General features: G+C 58.4%; 1 protein-coding gene across 1 annotated transcript; it reads left to right on the top strand.

Annotated features, from left to right (window-relative positions):
* The first annotated feature begins 17437 nt into the window (after positions 1-17437).
* On the top strand, positions 17438-21790 carry LOC100355677 (L-amino-acid oxidase). The gene is given in 8 exon segments (XM_089335754.1): positions 17438-18149; positions 18356-18396; positions 18398-18466; positions 19075-19264; positions 19961-20033; positions 20420-20552; positions 20957-21543; positions 21546-21790. Coding segments are annotated over 8 exon segments (1641 nt in total). The 5' UTR covers positions 17438-17846.
* The last annotated feature ends 476 nt before the right edge of the window (positions 21791-22266 follow it).

Genomic DNA, 22266 nt, shown 5'->3' with positions numbered 1-22266 from the left:
ATCTCATCTTCTGGGATGTTGCTCACCATGCTGGGGAGGGCAGTCCTCCATACTGAGTCCACTGATTCAAATGCCCAGCCCTCCCGGGAACACCCTCCCAGACACACCCAAAATCATAATTCATGTGGGCTTCCTGGGGCCAGGCACGTTGGCGCATGAAATTAACCACTCAATCGTTCAACATAATATGTGTCATGTAATGTCAGGAGTCCAGCGTCTACACTGGTAATGTATGATCAGCTATGCCAAATGGAATGCACCTGAGTTTGCCTGCTCGTTTGTGCAAACAAATAAAATGGGAAAAGGCACTGAGTGTATGGCACATGCCCTCCAAACAACATGAGCTGGAAACCCTACCGTCAGTGCCGCGGTGTAGACCAGGGAGCCTGATGGAACCCTACCCTCAGTGTCGCCGTGTAGAACAGGGAGCCTGATGGAACCCTACCCTCAGTGCCGCGGTGTAGACCAGGGAGCCTGATGGAACCCTACCCTCAGTGCCCGCGGTGTAGACCAGGGAGTCTGATGGAATCCTACCCTCAGTGCCCGTGGTGTAGACCAGGGAGCCTGATGGAACCCTACCCTCAGTGCCGCGGTGTAGACCAGGGAGCCTGATGGAACCCTACCCTCAGTGCCCACAGTGTAGACCAGGGAGCCTGATGGAACCCTACCCTCAGTGCCTGCTGTGTAGACCAGGGAGCCTGATGGAACCCTACCCTCAGTGCCCGCGGTGTAGACCAGGGAGCCTGATGGAACCCTACCCTCAGTGCCGCGGTGTAGACCAGGGAGCCTGATGGAACCCTACCCTCAGTGCCCGCGGTGTAGACCAGGGAGCCTGATGGAACCCTACCCTCAGTGCCCACGGTGTAGACCAGGGAGCCTGATGGAACCCTACCCTCAGTGCCCGCGGTGTAGACCAGGGAGCCTGATGGAACCCTACCCTCAGTGCCCGCGGTGTAGACCAGGGAGCCTGATGGAACCCTACCCTCAGTGCCCGCGGTGTAGACCAGGGAGCCTGATGGAATCCTACCCTCAGTGCCCGCGGTGTAGACCAGGGAGCCTGATGGAACCCTACCCTCAGTGCCCGCGGTGTAGACCAGGGAGCCTGATGGAATCCTACCCTCAGTGCCCGCGGTGTAGACCAGGGAGCCTGATGGAATCCTACCCTCAGTGCCGCGGTGTAGACCAGGGAGCCTGATGGAACCCTACCCTCAGTGCCCGCGGTGTAGACCAGGGAGCCTGATGGAACCCTACCCTCAGTGCCCGCGGTGTAGACCAGGGAGCCTGATGGAATCCTACCCTCAGTGCCCGCGGTGTAGACCAGGGAGCCTGATGGAACCCTACCCTCAGTGCCGCGGTGTAGATCAGGGAGCCTGATGGAACCCTACCCTCAGTGTCGCCGTGTAGACCAGGGAGCCTGATGGCAGGTGTTTGGACGGTTGGAGTGTTTCCCTCGTGAGAGGATTGATGCTGATTTTGCGGGGCTGCAGGCTGCGAGTTCGCCTTTGCTCTCTCTCACCCGCTCGCTGACGACCTGAGATGATGCAGCAAGCAGGCTCCCACGAGAAGCTGACGCTCTGATCTTGGGCTCCCAGCCTCCAGAACCAAGGGAAATGAATTTGTTCTCATTGCGAATGGCCCAGTCTGTGGTTTTCTGTCAGAGAGGTGTAAGACAGACCCCATCCACATTCAGAAGAGTAAATAGTTCTTTTCCATGTCTCCAATTCTGACAAAGCACACGAAAAGGATTGAGGTGAACGTCAAGAGTATATCTTCCAACATGCCCCTTATACTAAAAAGGTGCGTAAAAGGTATTTACCTGAAGTGCACGTTGTTTTAAAAGATTTATTTATGTGAAAGTCAGAGTTGCAAAGAGAAAGGAAAAGACAGAGTGAGAGAGTCTTCCATCCACTGGTTCACTCCCCAGGTGGCCTCAATGCAGGAGCCAGGAGCTTCATCCGGGTCTCCCACATGGGTGGCAGGGGCCTGAACGCTTGGGCCATCTGCTGCTGCTTTTCCCAGTCTATTAGCAGGGAGCTGGATCAGAAGTAGAGCAGCCAAGACACGAACCGGCGCCCCTACAGGATGCCAGTATCACAGGTGGCAGCTTACCCTGCTACAGCATGACACTGGGCCCTGAAGTTCACACGTAGCCGAGTGTCCTACAGCCCATTGCGTTGTAGCATCCTTACCTTTAGGGAAAGACAGGAGGAGTGAGGCCTGCACTGCTGTGCTGCCAATGGACAAGCAGGGCCCAGGGCAGAGGCAGAGAAGCCAGGAGACCTCGGAGACTGCGGAGGTGAGAGGGTGGGTGGGGCCAGGCGGGGCCCGGATGTGCTCCAGGAGCACAGCCTTGGATTTGCTGATGTGAGTGCATGAGAGGCAGCCAGGACAGCCCCCTGTGGTTTTTAAATTATTATTTTTAAAATTTATCTAAAGGGAACAGATTTCTTGCATTTCATATAGACAGCTTTGGGAACATAATGATGTTTCCCACCCTACCCTCCTGGGTTTTGATTTGAACAATTGAAAGTATGGAGGTGCCATTCACTAGGGAAGATGGTGACAGACAAGCAGGTCGGGGCTCGGGTGGGCAGAGACCAGGAGCTGGGCTCTGCATGTTCCAGATGCCGCTCGATATCACTGATCATCAGACACAGACAAGTTCAAACCCACTCTCTGGGTGAGTCGGGAGCTGCTGCCTCACAGCGGTCAGAACAGCTATCACTAGAATAATAACAAGCACTGGTGAGGAGGTGAGGGAGTGTGTGCACGCTGTGGGCGGGAGGTCGATTACTGCTGCCATGATGGGAGAAACGGCGGAGGGCGGAGGTTTTCAGAAAATCACAGAGAACCGCCACGTGGCCCAGCAATCCCACTACTGACACATCTCCAAGGGAAATGAAGTCAGGCTTTCCCAGAGACACTTGCACTTGTGTGTTCATGTCAGTGTTATTCTCAATAGCCAGGTTAGAGATTAACCAAAGGACCCCCAGCAGATGGATGGATAGGGACTATGGTGTACAAATTCTGGCCTGTGTGACGACCTGGGGAAACTCATGCTGGGTGAAATGCGCCAGGCAAGAAAAACAGGTACTGCGTGATCTCACCTGTGGAGTCCAAAAAGGTCGGCCCCAGATGAGCAGAGAGTGGAAGGGTGGTTTCCAGGCAGGAGGGGTGGGGGAATGAGGACCTGTTGTGTGGGTCCAAGGGCACGGGTTTCAGCTGGACAAGATGAGTAGCTCTGCAGAGCTCTGTGCAGCATGAAGACCAACGTTAACAGACACTTGGAAATTGCTAAGAGAACAGCGCTCAGATCTTCTCACCAGAAAGCAAGGATAAGTGTATGAGGTGGTGGCTATGCTAGTCAGCTTGGTTTAATCATTTCACAATGCATACATAGGAGAAATTCTTCAAGAGTGCATGCAGGGGCCGGCGCTGTGGCACAGTGGGTTAACACCCTGGCCTGAAGCGCCGGCATCCCATATGTGCACTGTTTTGAGACCCAGCTGCTCCACTTCTGATCCAGCCCTCTGCTATGGCCTGGGAAAAGTAATAGAAGATGGCCAAGTCCTTGGGCCCCTGCACCCATGTGGGAGACCCGGAAGAAGCTCCTGGCTCCTGGCTTCCGATCGGTACAGTTCCGGCCATTGTGGCCAACTGGGGAGTGAATCATCGGATGGAAGACTCTCTCTCTCTCTCTCTCTCTCTCTCTCTGCCTCTCCTCTCTGTGTAGCTATGACTTTCAAATAAATAAATAAATCTTTTAAAAAAAGTTCATGGAAAATGGAGTTAAGAGATGTTTATTTTGGTGCAGAAGATTTTTGAAATCCATTCATATTTTCCCATAATACTTATTTCCATGAGATTTTAGAAAACTCTTAATATGCCAAAACATCACATTAGACAACATAAACGTACACAGTTTTGTTTTTCAGATACACCTTAGTCAAGGTGGAATAAACAGTCAAGTGTGCGATGGCTGCTGGGGGACGGGGCAGGAGCTGTGGAGATGTCGGCTGAGCGTATGTAGGTACAGTCGTACATAAAGAATGACTTCCAAAGATCCACCACTTAGCGTAATGTCTGCAGTACGATGCTGCGCCTTTAAGCGTTCGTTAAGTGGGTAGGTCTTCACCACCCAAGAACCAAGAACAAAACAAGACAACAAAAGGAACTTTGGGGCCGGCGCCGCGGCTCACTAGGCTAATCCTCCGCCTAGCGGCGCCGGCACACCGGTTCTAGTCCCGGTCGGGGCGCCGGATTCTGTCCCGGTTGCCCTTCTTCCAGGCCAGCCCTCTGCTGTGGCCAGGGAGTGCAGTGGAGGATGGCCCAGGTGCTTGGGCCCTGCACCCCATGGGAGACCAGGAAAAGCACCTGGCTCCTGGCTCCTGCCATCGGATCAGCGCGGTGCGCCGGCCGCAACGCGCCGGCCGCGGCGGCCATTGGAGGGTGAACCAACGGCAAAGGAAGACCTTTCTCTCTGTCTCTCTCTCTCACTGTCCGCTCTGCCTGTCAAAAAAAAAAAAATTTAAAAAAAGGAACTTTGGGACTGTGGGTGATTTCTTAACCTCATTGGGTCTTTATTTCTTCTCTAAAACTTGTGAAGAGACGGGGAGGGGTTTGGCCGTTCAGACTTTTCCATCCCAGGTCAGAGTCCAGGGTTCCAGTCCCAACTCTTCTCCTGACTGCACTGCCTCCTAATGTGCACCCTGGGAGGCAGCACCCGATGGCTCAAGTACTCGAGTCCCTGCTACCCACATAGGAGGCCCAGAGAGAGTTCCCAGCTCCTGGCTTCAGCCTGAACCAGCCCATAGGTAGTGGATATTTGCCGAGAAAACCAGCAGATGGGAAAATTCTGTTTCTCTCTCTCTCTCTCTCTCTCTCTCTCTCTCTCTCTCTCTCTCATGTGTTCCTGTCTCTCTGCCTCCTAAACAAAATAAATAAAATGAATAAATGGAAATATTAAACCTGTGAGCATAATTCTGCCCAGGTCAGAAGGTTTTTGCAGGGTTTAATGAAACAGAACATCTAACACGCAACACAGAAGTGAATGGAACATCTAACACGTGTTGAAGTCCGGGACGACAGGGAAGGGTGTGGGGAAGCCAGCCATGGAAGGAGGCTGAGACGCGGTTCAGTGCCACGTGGGAGCCTGGGTTGGGTTTAGTGAGTTCTTGGAGAAAGACCTGTGGTTTGGCTGATTGTGCTGCGGCCCTGGTAATTCTAGAAGGCCACCCTGCAGCGATGTGCAGGGTTAGCCGTAGGGTGTGCTCCACCACTTCTGTGACTTTCCTGTAAGTCTGAAATGTTTCCAAGTAAAAGGTAAACGGATGTGTATGTGTGTGTGTACCTATGACGGTGCTTCAAAAAGTTCAGGGAAAACTGGAACTAAAAGGTTCAACGCGAAAAGCGTTGAAACCCATGCCTAGCTTTTCCCCCGCTATGCATTTTCCACAGCGCTGGGCACCTTGTACTCAGGAGGCACCACCCTCAGCCATTGAGCACCCCGGGGCCACGGTGCTCGTGCGCTGGAGAAGTTCTGATTAGCCGGCTCCTAGAAGCAGGGTGAGCCCTGGGATGTGTTCCCTGCTGACGGCTCTGCTTATCCCAGGGAAGTAAACATCATTTTTTTAAAAAGTTCCCGATAGGCCCTCCGGGGAGAATCTGCCCAGGCTAACGAGGGCTGCTGTGGCATCCCTGCCGGCACTCCTGGTCCCAGGGCGCCAGGCCACCCAGCGGGAGTGTCCACTCAGAGAGCAGCGTCTCCCTCAGCAGAGAAACAGGGCGTGTGAGCCCAGCGCAGGACTCCAGGGAGCCGGGCACGCTTCACTCTCCACGCACTCCCTCAGCCTGGAAGCCGGGTCTCCCAGCCTCCAGCTCCTCTGCCAGGGCCTAGAAGACTTCCCCGCCGTGTCAGCTGTGCTTCTGCTCCGTGCTTGAGTTGTGTGACTCGCAGTCTCAGGGAGCAGACCTTCGGATGGGGCAGCAATGATCCCCGAAGGAACCCTGAAAGTAATGAGTCCCTCGGCGCTAAGTCAACAGCGCCCTCGCTTCTCGGTGCCGCGCTAATTAGTCGTGGGGCTGAGAACTCGTTTGGGCGATCCAGGTAACAGCACTTCTAACAGTAGCTCACCCAAGAGTCACGCTGGCCACTTTCCCGGCAACCCACACATGGGTGCTATTGACAGCGCTGCCCCATCTTCGTGCTAATAAAATAGGAGCCCTCTGACAGAGCTGGGCACGTGACAGCCACTGGGAGCTGGTGCAGGCCAAGATCACCTCGGCAAGGTCTTTGGCAACCACTGTTTGCACAGAGTGTCTTCAGACGGTCACTGAAGGGTGCATACAGGACGGGAAAGCCCACTGGAGGGGACAGTGTGTCCTCGCAGCAGGTCTGAGCGGCGGCTCAGCCTCGATGGTGGAGAGAGTTTCAGGAGCATGTGTTAAAGGGGATGTCACACTGGAACTCCGAATGCTTCAGATGCCCCTGAGTGCAAAGCAGATCTCTGGGTGCAGAATACAAGCTCCACACATGTCAACACGGTGTTGGGGGCGCCACCCCCCCTCCACGGGGGCGGCATGAGTCCACTTATATTCACAGGGGTTTGTTTCTGGATCAGGACTGGGTATTGGAATGAAGATGAGCACATCTCTGTTGGGCACTGGGTTAGTTTTCCAGTGCTGGTATAGCAAATTAACACAAATTCTGTGGCTTCAAACACCCTACATCTTCTACCTGTAAGTCAGAAGTGTGGCACGGGTCTCGCTAGGAGACATCAAGGTGTGGGCAGGACAGCGTTCCCACAGTGGCTCCAGGACACTTCCTGGCATCCTGGCCGCCCGGCCCTGCTCCTGTGTGCAAAGTGTCTGTGTCAGGCTGGGCCTCTCACACCACGTCAGAGCTGCTCTTGTGTCCCCGCCTTCCACAGCTGGGGACGCTGGGCCCCTGGATCATTCAGAGTCATCTCCTGGTGTAAGGGCTGCAGACCGGCAGCCTCCGTCCTCGGGCAAACCTCGCTCTTTTCTACCAACCGTGAACCACACCCTCAGGCCCTGGACCAGGCTGTGGACATCTCTGAGGAGCCATTACTCTGCCCCTCATGCTCGTCTAAGAGTGGACGGGAGAGGCCTCAGAACTGCTGCGCATTTTCAAGCACGCGTAGGCACTGATCGCCCCCTAACACATTTTGAAGGGCCCAAGAGAGTGCCTAAAGTTGTGTTGAGCTTTTCCAAAAACGGTGATTGATCCTGTATGGCTTCCAAAAGCAGAAGCAGCAGAACAACCGTCCCCAGCCTCGCGGTCATGTTGACCGAGTCACGTGAGGGGGGCGAAGTCCTAAATTCCGTGCTGGACACTGTTGGCTGCAAGTACGAATTCAGAGAAGGAGTGGCTACGTAGGAACTCCTCGTCAGAGAAGGTAGCCTTGTGAATTGCTGATGGGTTGTCTTCTCAGATTAGGAACACAGCACACATTCCTTAGCGAAGCGGGTAGTTCAGGAAGGCCTCAGGAAGCCAGCTTCCGGGATTCCGCAGGTGCCGGACCTGGGTTTGCTTCCACATCGACACACACTGCACACGCAGGTTTTAAACACGAGTGTGACTTCTGTGCTTAGATTCTTTGGGTTTTCCACCTCGATGAGTGCAGTTCCGATCCTCATGCATCGCTGAGACATGTCCCACTACTGGAACTGACAGCGATCTGTTTACCAGACCCCCTGGGAGATGAATGTTTAGCTTGTCCCGGTTTTCGCGTGGACAGATTGTCCTCGAGAGCCTCCTTTACACACAACCTTTGCAGTACTTGGATGATTGTTGCCCTGGAATAAATTCCTGGAGGGGATTTCTGGGAAGGAGAGAGGTGGCTTTTAAGGAGCTTACGCAGGTTACCAATCTGCCCTCCCCGGAAGTCACTCTCGCTTTCTGGAAGCCTCACGACTGATGAAGAGGAAGGAATGACAGCTAGAAGATTCCATCAGGGAACCCACAATAAACCAGAGGATTTGACAGCCGACTGTCATCCAGGACAGCCGCTGTGGCCCAGAGGGTCAAGCTGCGCCCACGACCCAGTACCCCAGTGTGCCGGGCTGGCCCAAGTGCTCGGGCCCCTGCCACCCTGTGGCAGACATCGCAGGAACTGGAAGCACGGCCCAGATACACCTTTCTTCTTCTGCAGGGGCCCTTCCTGCCGTGTGCATGGCTGGGGCCCAGGCTCACCGCCTCGGCACAGCCTCTCTGGCCCCAGGTCCAGGACTGTTCCACAGCGGCCTCTCCCACGCTTCACGTCGGCCGTGGTGTCTGCTCTCTGCTCGTTCTCCTGCCTGCCCGTTCCCTGGCTATTGAAAGGAGACACACGCAAGACAGCGCAGGATATCCTTGAGCTTTGTTTAAACAGCAGCCCAGTGGCCCGCGGGTGTGAGGACAGATGGAGCAGCTGGGCTCCTGCTCCCTGCAGCTGTCCACGGCCTGCCCGTCCGACCTGCGACCGCATCAATCATTTCACGGGCACTACCCTGTGTCTCCTCTGAAATGTCCTCCCCTGGGGAGGACGGTGTCTGCTGCCCCCGCCTAGGTCTCCCTCCTTCCTCCAGCCTCCACTCAGTTGCACCTGCTTCCCAGATGGCCTGGCACTGTGTTGAGAAGTGGCTCAGTCATCCTAGCACTTAATGAGGGGAGTGCAGAGGGGCTGGGGGGAACCCAGGGAAGTCTCCAGCCCAGCAACCTGGAGCCCCGAGACTTCCAGGTGCCCTGTGATAACCAGCCCTTCAAGCCGCTCCAGGGCAAGGCATCCCAGCTAGACTGGGCAAGGCATCCCGGCTACACTGGCCGGCTGCCATGAGGAGGCGGCAGTTATCTCTCGAACAGCCCAGGAGGCCCGTGAGTCAGCAGCTCACCGCCTCCTCCCCCGTACTTTCCTCCCAGCATCTGTCTGGGCAGGGGGCCCCAGCCCTCCACTCTCACAGACCCTGTCTCCAGAAAGGTCGACAGCCTGGGCCACGCCCTCTGAGGATCCCAGGGAGACAGAGTGGAGGCAGTGCGGGTCCTGCCACCCCAGGCCCTGTCTTGAGTGTGAACACGGCTCCTGCTGCCTCCCTGATGCTCCTGCCCTCACTGGACCTGGGGTCCAGGGTGTGCAGCCTCACCCCCCACCACAGAGGCTCAGGACCTGCTCAGGGGACGGAGTCCCACAGGCTGAACCTCGTCCCCCTTGCACCATCACCGCGCACAGAATCACAGCGTCAGCTTGTGCTGTGCCTGTCCCTGGGGACAGCTGTACCTCTTGTGCCCCCCGACTCGCTGGTCCTCAGCTCTGGGGTCAGTGATTTGCTGGCTCACTAGTGCCCAGCAGAACGCGGATGTGCTCTGTGCCCGCCACGCAGGGTGACGCAGCCTGGAGGACCCTGCGTTCACTGTCGCACACCGACACAAGTCAAGGCCGAGTCACTCCTCGCGCACACAGCACTCAGTGTGGCCACGTCCCAGAGGCAGAGAACAGACCTGGGGGCCAGCAGCTGTGAGAGCAGGGAGCGGTAGGGTGCGCCCTCCCCAGGCCAGCTAGACAGTGCCAACAAGCTAAACACTCAGGCAAGCCACACACTCAGGAACACAGAGTCCAGAGGGCCAGCTCCAGCCCCTCTGCCAGGGCTCCCTTCTCCCCCCTCCAGGCAGCCAGGTTGAATGCACTTGAAAGGAAGGCACTGGAGACCAGGGGGCCTGGACGAGGTGCACAGGACTCCTGGGGAGCGGGTGCCCAGGGCCAGCCTCCAAAGCCCAGCTCCAGGGCTCCCCACCTGGGCGAGCTGCTTCCTCACTGGGGCTCCTGCTGCTGTCAGGTGGTGCAGAACATCGAATGCTCCTCCCGGGTCCTGGCACCCCACAGTCCTGACCCTACTGCCTGCCTCCCCGTGCACAGAGCCCTCTGGTATCCCAGCACAGCCTGGCTTCCGAGCATCATGGGTCTGGGAGTCCCCTCCGTGTGCAGAGAGAGGCGGCAGCTGGGGACTGGGGGAGCCAAGACAGCCTGGAGGGCCCAGCTGGCACCCACGCATCCACCCACCAGGCCAACCACTCCAACTCTGACGTGGGTCTCTGGAGAGAGCTCGCAGACACACCAGAGAGAACGCTGTCTGAGCACTGTCACCAAGAGACGCTTCACCAAGGCCGCCTGGACCTGGCTTCAGGACTCCCGGGACGACAGGCCGGGCCCACACACCTCAGGACCCCTGGGTACCTGAGAAGCGCGGGGTTCACCTCCTCTGAAGTGTCCCACGTGAAACGCACTGCTGATTTCTGGACTCGGCTTCCTGGCCTTAAGAGGCTTTAACAAACCTGAAGTTGGAGATTCCTTACGGAAAGTTCCAGAAAAGCAAACTTCCAAAGGCCTTGTGGTCCATGAACAATGGTACTGCGCTTGTGTAAATGAGCGGGCCGAGCACAATGAGACAAGACTTACTTTGACAAGAATAACTTCACTTGGTCGCCTTTGCTCAGCAGTGGAGGACTGTCCAGACGTGGTCCGTGTCAGTGGGGAGACCACAGCCCTGCCTGCAGGTTCTCGGTCCCCAGCTTCCTCAGCTTCAGGCTCCAAACCAACGTTCCCCACTTTCCTCCCGCCCCCTGACACGGAGTCACTGAGAACTAACACCTCCCTTTCCCACACCCTGCGGGCTGATGCTGGGTGGGCTGGCGTCGACTGCAAGCGAGTGAGCATGGCGGATGCCCTGTGGACACGTCTGCTGCAGCACGGCCCCCCAGCGCTGCCCCTGGAGACGTTCAAACTGCAAACCAGAGACTGTATTGCTGACCCGCTGCCCTCGCCCCTCCAGGTGAGATGCTTCAAGCCGCTGTCCTCTGTGTCTTCCTTCTCATGGACACCTGAGTGCTCGCACCCAGCAAGTGTCCTCCGCAGCGACACACGGACCTCCACTGTTCCAGGAGAGCAGACTGGGGTGCTGACAAAGGCTCTCTCCTTCCACCAAGCTGAAGTCTGACCTTGGGCTCTGTCCTTGGCTGCTTCGGTCCACTTTTTGCAAGAACCCTGTCAGGTCGGTTCAGCAGGAGTCCCCCACCCACCAAATCTGGTCGGATCTCCCATCCTCTGCGTCACCCGGGCCTGCCTTCAGCAAGAATCTTGCTGACTCTCCTTTAGCCCTGATGCCTCCTCCAGGTAGTTTTCTGTGCTCTGACCCCCACCCTGCAATGCAGCATGAATCTCTGTCCCTGTTGTATTTGGAGTGGGGCCCAATCTCTCCCTCCTGTTACAAAACCCAAATGTAGGGCACACATGAGGAAGGAACAATCTCTTCAATAAATAGCGCTGGGAAAACCACATTTCCATGTAAAAAGTATGACTTTGGACCCTTATCTTATTAGGGTCGAGAAACATCCGCCACACAAGGAACGACTCCAAGAGACACTCTCATGCAATCAGCAAGGGGTTTATTGATCCAGCATGCTGGGGCTCTCTGAACACACAGGAACAAGCAGCCCCGAGAAGTCAAGGGTCAGGGTTTTTATAGGGTTTTCAGAGACATTGCACACATTATGGTACCATTTAGCAAATCATCTCACACTGCAGGAAACTAATTAGCAAATCAACCCACACCACGGGAAACTCATTAGCACGCGTGGGGAGTTCAAAGGACATCTGGCGGGAATGATGGGTGAGGCAAGGGTTACACAGCTTCGGCCCCTCATCCTCACACAGGTGCAGCTGTAAAGATAAGGAACCGAAACTATACAACCCCTGCCCCACGGGGTTTCAGCTTTGGGGAAGGAGGTTTAGGCCTGCAATTTTAATTCTTCAATCTTACACCATATGCTAAAGTCAGCTCGAAACCTAACAGCTGAAACCATAAAACTCCTAGAAGACAACAGCAGGGGAATCTTCACATTGGCCTTGTCAATCATTTTTGGCCATCACAGCAAATCCTAGGCTGCAAACGCAAAAGTCACTGAAAGAGGGGGCAGGCGCTTGGCCTGGTGGTCAAGAAGCCCACGTCACGCACGGGAGTCCTTGGGTTTGACCCAAGTCTGGCTCCTGACTCCAGATTCCCACCAATGCAGACTCCGGGAGGCAGAGCTCAGGTAGCTTGGTTCCTGCCACGCACACTGCAGACGAATGAAGCGCCCAGATCCTGGCTCTAGCCCCAACCCAGCTCAAGCCACTGCATGCATGCGAGGACTGAGTTAGCAGAGGGGAGCCCTGTCCATCTCTCTCTCAAATGAAGAAACAGTAATAAATAATCTTTTTAGAATAAGTAAATAAATCATACCACACGAAACTGGAAAGTCTGCACAGCGGAAGAAGCACTCGGCACAATGAAAAGGCAGTCCACACACTAGGAAAACTGTGGGCAAACCACACATCTGATCCGGGGTTAATACCCAAAACTTACACGGAAATCCTTGTAACTCAATCACAGAAAAACAAATAACCTGACTAAGAAGTGGACACAGACTTTGAAGAGACTTCTCTAAAGAAGACATTTATCAACTAGAAGGTGTGTGAAAAAGAGCTCAGGATCGGACTCGTCGGGGAAACACAGGTGACAACCGCTGCATCAACCACCTCACATCATGGCTGTCACCAGAAAGACGGTGACAGCGTGGAGACAAGGGTGCCTCACACACGGCTGCCAGGCAGCAGACGGACGCACCACTTTGGGAAACAGTGTGGAGGTTCCTAAAGTGGAACTCCTGTGTGACCCAGCGTGTGGGGCAGCGGCCAAGGGCAGGAGAGATTCCTATGCTCTCACGGCACTTTTTTGTAGGATTTATTTATTTATTTGAAAGGCAGAGGTACAGAGAGGCAGAGGCAGAGAAAGGGGAGAGAGAGGTCTTCCCTCCACTGTTTCACTCCCCAAATGGTCGCAATGGCCAGAGCTGAGCCGATTTGCAGCCAGGAGCCTCTTCTAGGTCTGCAACACGGGTGCAGGGGCCCAAGCACTTGGACTGTCTTCTGCTGCCTTCCAGGGCCACAGCAGGGAGCTGGATCAGAAGTAGAGCAGCCAGCACCCATATGGGAGACCCAGATGAAGATCCTGGCTCCTGCCTGGCCCAGCCTTGGCTGTTGTGGCCATCTGGGGAGTGAATCAACGGATGGAAGATCTCTCTCTCACTTTCAAATAAATAAATAAGTCTTTTTTAAATGGAAAGCAGATCCTGTTATTTGCAACAGCATAGATGGACTTGGAGGCCACTCTACTGAGTAAAATAAGCCAGACATAAGGATAGTGCATGATCCTGCTTGGGTTCTGTCTTTTCTAAATCTCAAATATACAGAGAGAGAATGGAACAGTGGTTACCAGGGCGGAGAGTGGAGAGAGAACGGGGAGATGCAGGTCGAAGGATATAAAACAGCAGACAGGCAAGAGGAACCAGTGTAGAGAACCAATGTACAAACAAGGGCTAAAGTTAATCAAATGGGACTGTACCAGGGATTTCTGTTAAGTAGCAGATTTTAGTTCCTTTTGTCACAACAAAGGCAGTGACAAAGCTATCTTAATCGGCTTCGCTACAGAAGCCATTTCATTATCTGCGTGCATCTGTAACATCATGTTGTAAGCCACAAAGACACGATAAAACTTGTTTTGAAAGACCCATTGTGCCAGGACAAGCAGTGTGGCGCAGCGGGTTAAGCCACAGCCTGCATCATGGTGTTCCATATTGGCGCACCGGTTGGAGTCCCGGCTACTGCACCTCCAATGCAGCTCCCTGCTAATGTTCCTGGTAAGGCAGCTGAAGGCCCAGTACTTGGGCCCCTGCCGCCCACGTGGGGGGCCAGGATGGAGTCCCGGACTCCTGGCTTCAGCCTGGTCCAGGCCCTGCCCTGGCCATTGTGGCCATCTGGGACTGAACCAGCAGCTGGAAGATCGATCTCTCTTTCTCTCCTCTCTCTCTTTTTCCATCTCTCTCTCCTCTCTCTGTCACTCTAACTTTCACATAAATATTGTACATCTTTAAAAAAAGCCACATCGTATTAAGTCTGTCTTATGGTCCCCAAAAGTGGTACAAATAACTTTTGTCTTTAACAAGGCTCAGAGCCAAGAAGTGCCCGAGGCAGAGTGGAGACAGCACTGTGTCCAGGCATGCAGAGGGCCCCAGGGCAGAGAGGAGGACAGCCTGGAGCCCAGTGGGGCCCAGGAGCCAGCTGCCCCCCACCCCCGCCGTGGCAGACCCCTACAGTGCTCCCCACCAGCCTACCACTGCTCTCTCTGGAACCTGTCCAGGTGCAGTTCTTGGGAGCGAAGGCCAGGCAAGCCTGGGTGAGGCTGGGTGAGTCCACGCCAGGTCTGGGGTCCCACCCTCTGTAGGAAGCTGGGAGACAGCACAGGCGCTGGATCGCAGAGACAGCGAGGGAGGTGGAAACTGAGGCCTCGTCCCCACCTGGCCAGCCACTAGTCGGCACACTCTTGCACCATGTGCCTCTTGCGTCATTCCAGGATGCCTTCCTGGTTGTCAGGCAGAGTCATGAGCCCCAGCTGGCATTGACAGACACCTGAAAATCCCACCCTCTTCCCTTCTCCTCCCCAAGCTCCCCGGCAGGGCCCGTATATAAGGGGACAGAGAGTCTGGGAAGCCCAGCTGCAGGGAGGCCAAAGCCACGGGCTCGTGAGAAAAGAAGGTGACACACACATCCTTGCAGGGGTCTCTGACCTCAACCCACCCTCCCAGAGGCTGACGACCAGCTGCAGCCCTGGCCTTGTGGGCACGGGTGCTGCAGGCCCTGGGCAGGCTCCCAGGTGTGTGGCCCCTTACCTGCTGCCAAGGCGCGGCCCTGTGGGGTGGGCACAGCAGAACTGGCAAGGCCCTCTCACAGGCTGGCCACTCCAAAAGGAGGTACGCTTGCCTCCCCGGGCCCCAGCGCAGGACGGGGACTCTCCCCTAACACAGCTTCCTGGGCTGCTGGTTTCAGTGAGAGGCCACGGTCTGAGCCCCTCCCTGTCCCCGCCTCTTCCTCCTGTGCCTTCTCCTTCTCACAGGGTGGGATGTTCTGGGATGGTTCGGAGGAGGGAGCCGAGTGTGTGTCTGGGGCAGGGGGCTGTGCTGTGTGCTGTGTGTTCTCCTGGGCCCCTGTTCTGTCTCCCTTCTCTTGCCCGATCGGCAACACCCCTCCACTGCTCCCTGGGGTTCTGTGCATGGTTACAGTGGAAGTGGGGTGCATGGCAGGGACAGAGGAGGTGCAGCCAGGGCTTCCGCCCTCATGCTGTCCCCCACGGCCTACACTGTCTCCACTGTGCCTTTGCCATGCACAGGGTCGGCAGGTGAGGCGGGGGCATGGCTCAGGGACATGATCGAGAGCAGACTGGGCTCTAGGGTGACTCACGTACCCTAGGTTGGCTGACAAGAACAAAACAGAGCGGTGGCAAGGGCCTGGGCCAGGCACGGGCTCCAGAGTGCCATCAGGCAGGACACGGACTGGGCCTACCCCTGCCGGCCCAGCATTCTGCTCCTGCTAGCTCCTGGACTTGGCTGCCCTCCCGACCAGACCCCGTGCCTGGGCTGCCATGGGGTGCCCACCATGGGCCCAAACTTTGCCCCTCCCATCAGAGGGCTAGCAGAAAACTCTCCCAACCCAGGCCTCCCTTGGGGACCCCTCTCCTGGCTCTGGGTAGATGGAGGGACAGGAAGCTGTGCTGGCCAGGCCCCCAGCAGACCTCACCAGCCCCCGGGCACAAGCGGCTGGGAGAGTGGCCACCGGGCCCACAGGGGCAGCGCCCTGTGCTCAGGATGCACCTGGAGGCCGTCCCCACCTTCTGAGGGGGTGCCCGCATCCCAGGCCCGGAGCTCCCCGGGCTCCTCTGGGCATCAGGTGCACACCTGTGAGCACACCTGTGCTGCTGATTCCGCTCAGTGGCTGAGTCAGATGTCGGTTTCGTTTTCTCTTGTCCTGAGCGTTCCCCCAGGGGCCAGGTTTGGCGAGGTCTCAGGTCCGGCCCGCCCCTTCGACAGGAGTGGGGCTGTCAGCAGGTCCACGCTCCTGGCAGCCTCGGCTTGCTCACAAGCGGGAAAGAAGACCTGCCCCCAGGTGAGCGCAGGATCTGAGCCGCCCACATCCTGGGCCCTGGCAGCACCGAGGGGCCTCCTGGGAAGGGACAGGGATATTTAAAAAAAAAGTCTTTGTTGGGCTTTTCTTCTGTTGGAATTTGCGGATGTTTTATCAGAACTGCACATTCCAGGCACAGGGCTCCCGGGATCCCGAGCAAGGCACAGGCAGAGCACGAGCAGGCCTCCCAGGTGTCCCCACCGCCCGCCCAGCCCATGCTGTGCCCAGTCCTGCGGCTTCCCCCAGGGGACAGCTCCTACAGTGATTTCGGCTCCTGCCTCTCCTCTGTTGTCCTCTTCCCACCCCATCCCCCACCTTTTTTAACCTGCAAAATGCAATGTTAGTGTTAGCACATGGGCACGTATTTATGCTTTAGAGTCTGACCTGAGTTTTGAGAGGTGTGGGGTGTGTGCCGTGCAGTGTAGACACTTTAACCAATGACACACATGTGTGGTCAGTCCAGGGTGAAGACAGAGAACGTGCCCAGCATTGCCTGGCGTCCTGGACAAGAGACCACCACCCTGCGGTCACTTTCACCCCCATATGCAGAGCCGGTCCAGCACGCACCATTTGGTTTCCCCTGCCCAACGTGGGGCCTGGGGATCTCGGGGGACAGGCCCGGCACTCAGAGATCGGGAGGTGCTGAGCAAGCCCCTGGGGGCACAGCCCTTGGGGGTCGGTGCTCTGTGAGACTCCGACGCACGCACACACCAAGCCCCGGGTTCCCGCGTGCAGAGTGAGGGGCTTGGTGCCCGGGGCGGGAGCTCGCAGCATGGAGTTTCGTCCCCTCACCCGCTGCGGTTTCCGGCCAGGCCGAGGGCCAGCCCTGCCCCACGGTTGGGCATCAGAGTCTCTGCGGCAGGAAAGACGTGTGAGCCCGGGGTGCACAGGAGGCGCCGGGCTGAGCCCCCGAAGCAGATGTCTCGCCGAGGCCAAGCTCGGGGTCTTGGGCAGGAGCAGGGGCCTGAGTCGGGGGGCGGCCGGCGGTGACTCCCCAAGGGGCTCTCCTAGCACGGGGTGGAGAGAGACAGGGTCCTGTGAGGACAGTGCTGTAGCAGCACAGGCAAGGACCCCTGGCATGGGTTTGAAGCAAGGAGTCTGGGTGTAGGAGGCCAAGGGGACAGGCGGTGATCTTGTGGTTGCAAAGCTGGTGGGAGGAAACCTCCACCAAGGAGGGGCTGGGAGCCCTCGCCCAGGAGGCCAGTAACAGACAGGTGCGTTTGAGAAGGAGCAAGTTGAAGATGTACGATGGACACTTTCCAGATCTACTCCTCACTCAGTTATTCATCAACCAGACCTGACCCCAGGTGTCCACCGAGGAGCCTGGGGCTGGCCAGGGTGGTGGGCAGACTCACCCTGACCCCAGAGTCAGGGACTGGTGGTCGGTTAGCTGCGTAGGAAAGAGAATGAGGGCCATGGGTTTGTCATTGACTTTGCTTGGCAAACAGCAAGTGCCGTGAGGCACTTGGGGCCAACGCATGCTTCCTGGGCCTGAGTTCTGTGGGAGTCAGGGGCTGTACTGGGGCTGGTCCGAGCTGTACACATGTCTCGGAGGCTGTGTGCCTTAGTGGACAGCGTCCCTCCACGCTGCCATGCTTTAGGGTCTTCTCAGCCCGACAGACATTCTGTCAGTGTGGCAAGCAGCCCCCCACCGGTCCTCCTGGGCTGAGGGCCTGGCCTCCAGGCTAGCTGTTGGCAGGTGTGCAGCAGGGGCGTTAGTCCCCGAGGGAGCATCGCTGGCCAGCGGCAGTCTGTGGAAAGCCCCCTGATGGAGGCACCCTCTGGTAGGGCAGGAAAGAAATGGGAGAGCTGGGACCCCGCATCACAGGCCTGGTGACAAAGCCACTCCTCCGTGTGGGGTTGACTGCTGTCTGCACTGTCACCTACCCAGGCTGGCTGGTCCTTGCCCTCCTGTCCGTGCTGAGTTCGGCTACCCAGGACTTCAAGCTTGTCAAGTGCTTTGAGGACCCCCAGTATGAAGAGCTGGTGCAGCTGGCCCGAGAGGGGCTGGGGAAGACGGCTGAGAGGAAGAGGATTGTCGTGATTGGGGCTGGCATAGCCAGGCTCACCGTGGCCAAGACCCTGCAGGAAGCTGGCCACCAGGTGCACGGCCGGGCTCAGGAGGATCCCTCTGAGCAGAGGGTGGGGAACTCGGCAGGGGACAGTGCTGGAGAGCAGGGTACAGACCCAGGGGGAGGGCTGGGAGAGCAGGTGGTGGGACCCAGTAGTGGGGCAGACGTGGGAACTGGGGTGTGGGGTGTGGGGATGCGGCTGGCGTGGACGGGGCCAGGACAGGGCTGTCTTTCCAGGTGACTGTGCTGGAGGCCTCGGGGCGTGTGGGCGGCAGGGTAGACCCACAGAGTGCCTGGAGTGCCGTGGCACGTGGAGTTGGGCGCCATGCGGATTCCTGTCAGTCACAGGTACGGTGGAGAGAACGTGGCGGTAGGAAGGCTACCTGGTGGGTGCCCACACCAAGGCCAGGTGACACAAGGAGGGGCAGGCCAGCAGGGGTGGGGAGGGGCTGGGGCCCATCCCAGATCATTAAGAGTTGCAGGCTTTTGTGCTGTCATCTATCTAATGGGCATGACTGCACTGCCTGCCAGGCAAGGGGCCACGTGCTGGGCACTGCAGAAGGCTACAGCTTGGAGGTCAAGAGCGGCCCAGTCTGCTGGGGCCATCCCAGAGGGTGGAGTGGGCTCACAGGGTGCAGCCCAGGGACTCGGGAAGGGTGGGGTGGCCTCCAGAGGATGCACCCCGTGAGCCCCCATGGCATCTCTGGGGCTGGAATGGCTGCACCTGATGGCCTGGAGGTCACAGGTCCCAGCACAGTGAGACAGCGCTAGCCAGTGTGGGGGACCGTCATGGCGTGGTGACACCACAGCAAGGCTGCCTGGCCCCCTGCTGGCTGTGCCGCCACTTGCCGGGGCCCCTGGGACTCTGTGCGTGGAGGCTGGGCGGCCGGGTGAGTCCGTGGAGGCAGGAGCAGTGCCCCGGGAGCAGGGCAGGTGGGCGACTCCTCTTCCCGCAGGCTGGCCCTCAGGCTCGTCTGGAAGCTAGGGTTGCCCCTCCAGGAGTTCTGGCCTCGGAACAGCCAGACCTGGGTGCTGGTCAACGGCATGCGGCAGTGCCTGGGGCACATGCAGGCCGACCCCGGGCCGCTGGGCTACCCTGTCAGAGCAGAGAAGGGCAAGACGGCCGAGCAGCTCTTCCTGCAGTCTGTGGAAGGTGAGCCCACGAGGGCCGCTGCCGCCGTGGGGCCACCTCTGGTGAGCCTCCGCAGGCGTCTCTCCCACCCCCTCGGGAGGGGGAGGGGAAGGATGGTGGGCCCCAGCCCCAGCCCCCTGCTCAGGAGGCGCCATGCCCAGCAGTCGCCGTGAGCACCTGACCCCACGCTCGGCCAGAGGTGCAGAAGGCAGGCCCAGGCCGAAGCCGAGACTGGGTGTGAGTGTGTGACCGAGCCTGGGCACACGGGGAAACCCTGCCGGCCCAGCCTGAAAGGCCCACCCACCCTTGGCTGTCTGGGTGAGGGTCACCCAGCATGACCAGTGCCTTTGTCCTCCGTGGGACACGAGTTCTCAGGGGAGGCCCTGCCCCGGTGTCCTGCCAAGGAGGTCAGATCCTGTCCAGCCTCACTGAACAGCTCAGGGGGCCCAGGCCCGCCCCACTGTGGCAACGCGGGCTTCCACCTCTGGGAGCCCGCGGGCCAGTGAGCCTGGGGCCCTCCCTCCGCATACCCCACGACAGGTACAAGACCAGAGTGTCTGGACTCACCAGTCAGTTTCAGGACACAATCCTGGAACCCAGGGTCCACATGGAGCAAGCCCTGAACACACACACACACACACACACACACACACAGCCAGGGACTGGGCGGGGGGTGGGGTGGGCTGCAGCAGACTCTCCGGTGTGCGCAGGTGGAGGAGGAACTGAAGACCAGCAGCTGTGAGCACATTCTGAGGAAGTCTGGCTCCTTCACCACCAAGGTCAGTCGTCAGCCCGCAGGCCGCTGCCCTCTCCCACGGCCATTGTCCCGGTTCCACGTGCTTCTCCCCTGCTGGAAGGCAGGCTCTGTGAGGACAGGAGGGCTAGAGAGGAGGAGAGAGGGACCCAGGGAGAACAGCTCAGGGCTCCCGGCATCCGGGGAGAGCTCACGGCATCATGGGGGGCGACACCGGTGAAGGCCGGCAGAGGCCTGGGACAGCTTCAGCAGCAGAGCTTACCAGTGGGGATGCGGCCGCCCGCTGTGTGGCTGGGGTGGGGTCCCACAGAGCAGGCTGCACTGACACAGACTCGGGCTACCCACCCTGACTCCGTTCCTCACTGGCCCTGGCTGGGAGGCCTCCCTGGCCTCTCCCTGCACCCGGCTGCAGGAGTTCCTGTCCACCGTGGGGACCTGAGCCTCGGCGCCATGCAGATGATCGAGGACCTGCTGGAACCAGACTCTGGCTACCACAAGGCCTTCATCGAAACCATGCAGGCTTCCATCTCCCTCCTCCAGGACCTCCGGTAGGGTGCACGGGCGTGGGGCGGCCAAGGGCAGAGGTGGGGGCAGCCAGGGGGCCAGCCTCCGTGTCACTGGGGAGGTGGGGGGTGCTGCTGGAACACAGGAGTCCATGGGTCTGGGCCAGGGCCTGCGCTGCTGCCTGCTGTCTAGACCCTGCTCTGAGGACCGTCCAGAGTCCAGGGAGAGTGGCCCCAGCTCCGATTTGGGGGTCCATGCTGGGGTGTGGCTGCTTTTCAGCCCAGGAGGATGGGTCAGGCGTGCTGAAACTCAGGCCCCAGCCACCAGACCCTTGCTTCCCAACCGTGCGATCTGAAGCCACAAAGACGTACTCACCACCCTGAGCTGGAGACCCAGGGCAGACGCTGCCAAGAGCCCAAAGTTAGCCTCCCCTCCCGCCTGTGTCCAGGTATCGTGAGATCGCTGGGGGCTTCGACCAGCTGCCCCAGGCCTTGCAAGACACCCTCCTGCCCAGGACAGTGCGGCTGTACTCGCCCGCGCATGAGGTGGACACGTTGTGGGGGCGAGTACACGTCACTCTCGGGACACCGGACCCACTGCAGCCGCGGGAGCGCCTGGCGGCCGACTTCCTGGTAGTGGCCACCACAGCCAAGGCCACGCGGCTGTTGTGTTTCCGGCCCCCACAGAGCCCGGCCAAGGAGCACTCGCTGCGCCAGGCGCACTACAGCAGCGCCACCAAGCGCTTCTGGGAATGCATCACCAGCGGCATGTCCACCACCGACCGGCCCTCCCACTTCATCTACTGCCCCAGCCACGCCTTCTCACACACCTCGGACGTCCTGCTGGCCTCCTTCACCAGGGAGGAAGACTCAGCCTTCTTCACGGCCTTGAACAGCGAGCGCATCCTGGACATGGTCTTGAACGACCTGGCCGCCGTCCACGCACACCCTGAGAGGGAGCTGCGGGCCCTGTGCCCCTACGGCACAGTCAAGCGCTGGAGCCGGGACCCATACTCCATGGGCGGCATCACCCTCTTCACCCCTACCGGTACGTGGACTACAGCCAGGAACTCAGCCAAGCTGAAGGGCCTGTCTACTTCGCGGGTGAGCACACATCCCGAGTCTCCAGGAGTCGGCCCACCTGCCAGGGGTCCCAAATGCCGGCCCTAGGGGACTCAGACCCAGCCCTGACTCGGGCTGTGGCCCAAATGCTCGTGTGGGTGAGGCTGCTGCTCCGGTTCCTCAAACTGGTGATGATTCCTTTAGGGGACGTTCAGCAGTGAATTTGCTACGTGCTTGAGAGGAAACCAGTTCTCAGAATGCCCAGGGCCTCGGTCTGCCCCCACCTGTCCCCGACCCGCTCTGTCTTCTGGTCCTGGCTGCCCCGAGAGAGGAAGAGGCTGACAGGGGTGGCCCCTGATGATGGCTTTCAAGCAGACAGAGTGTGGCTGGTGCATCGATTAAAACACAGCGACACTTTGAGATCAAGTTAGGAGTCTAGGAGCCAGCTGGTGACTGCCTTTCCACAGAGGAGCCTGGAGAAGGCAGCAGAGTTGCAGCAGTGCGCGGGCGGCGCGGGGTTCAAAGGCAAAACCACATTCTGTTAGTGGCAGTTATCGTGCGGGCATGGTGAGCAAGCTGGAAGCAGTAAGCCAATCAGCAGTCAACACCTATTCCCGCCTGACGTCGTGGCCGGTGCCAGGTGTCCGGCATCTGACGTCCTCCGGTACCAAAGGTTTCCTTAATGTTCAGTCGACAC

Source organism: Oryctolagus cuniculus, chromosome 6, assembly GCF_051225735.1.
Source record: "Oryctolagus cuniculus isolate XC-2025 breed Fujian yellow rabbit chromosome 6, ASM5122573v1, whole genome shotgun sequence".
Taxonomy (NCBI): Eukaryota; Metazoa; Chordata; class Mammalia; order Lagomorpha; family Leporidae; genus Oryctolagus; species Oryctolagus cuniculus.
The sequence above is the reverse complement of the archived record's forward strand: the minus strand, read 5'-3'. Positions and strand labels throughout refer to the sequence as shown.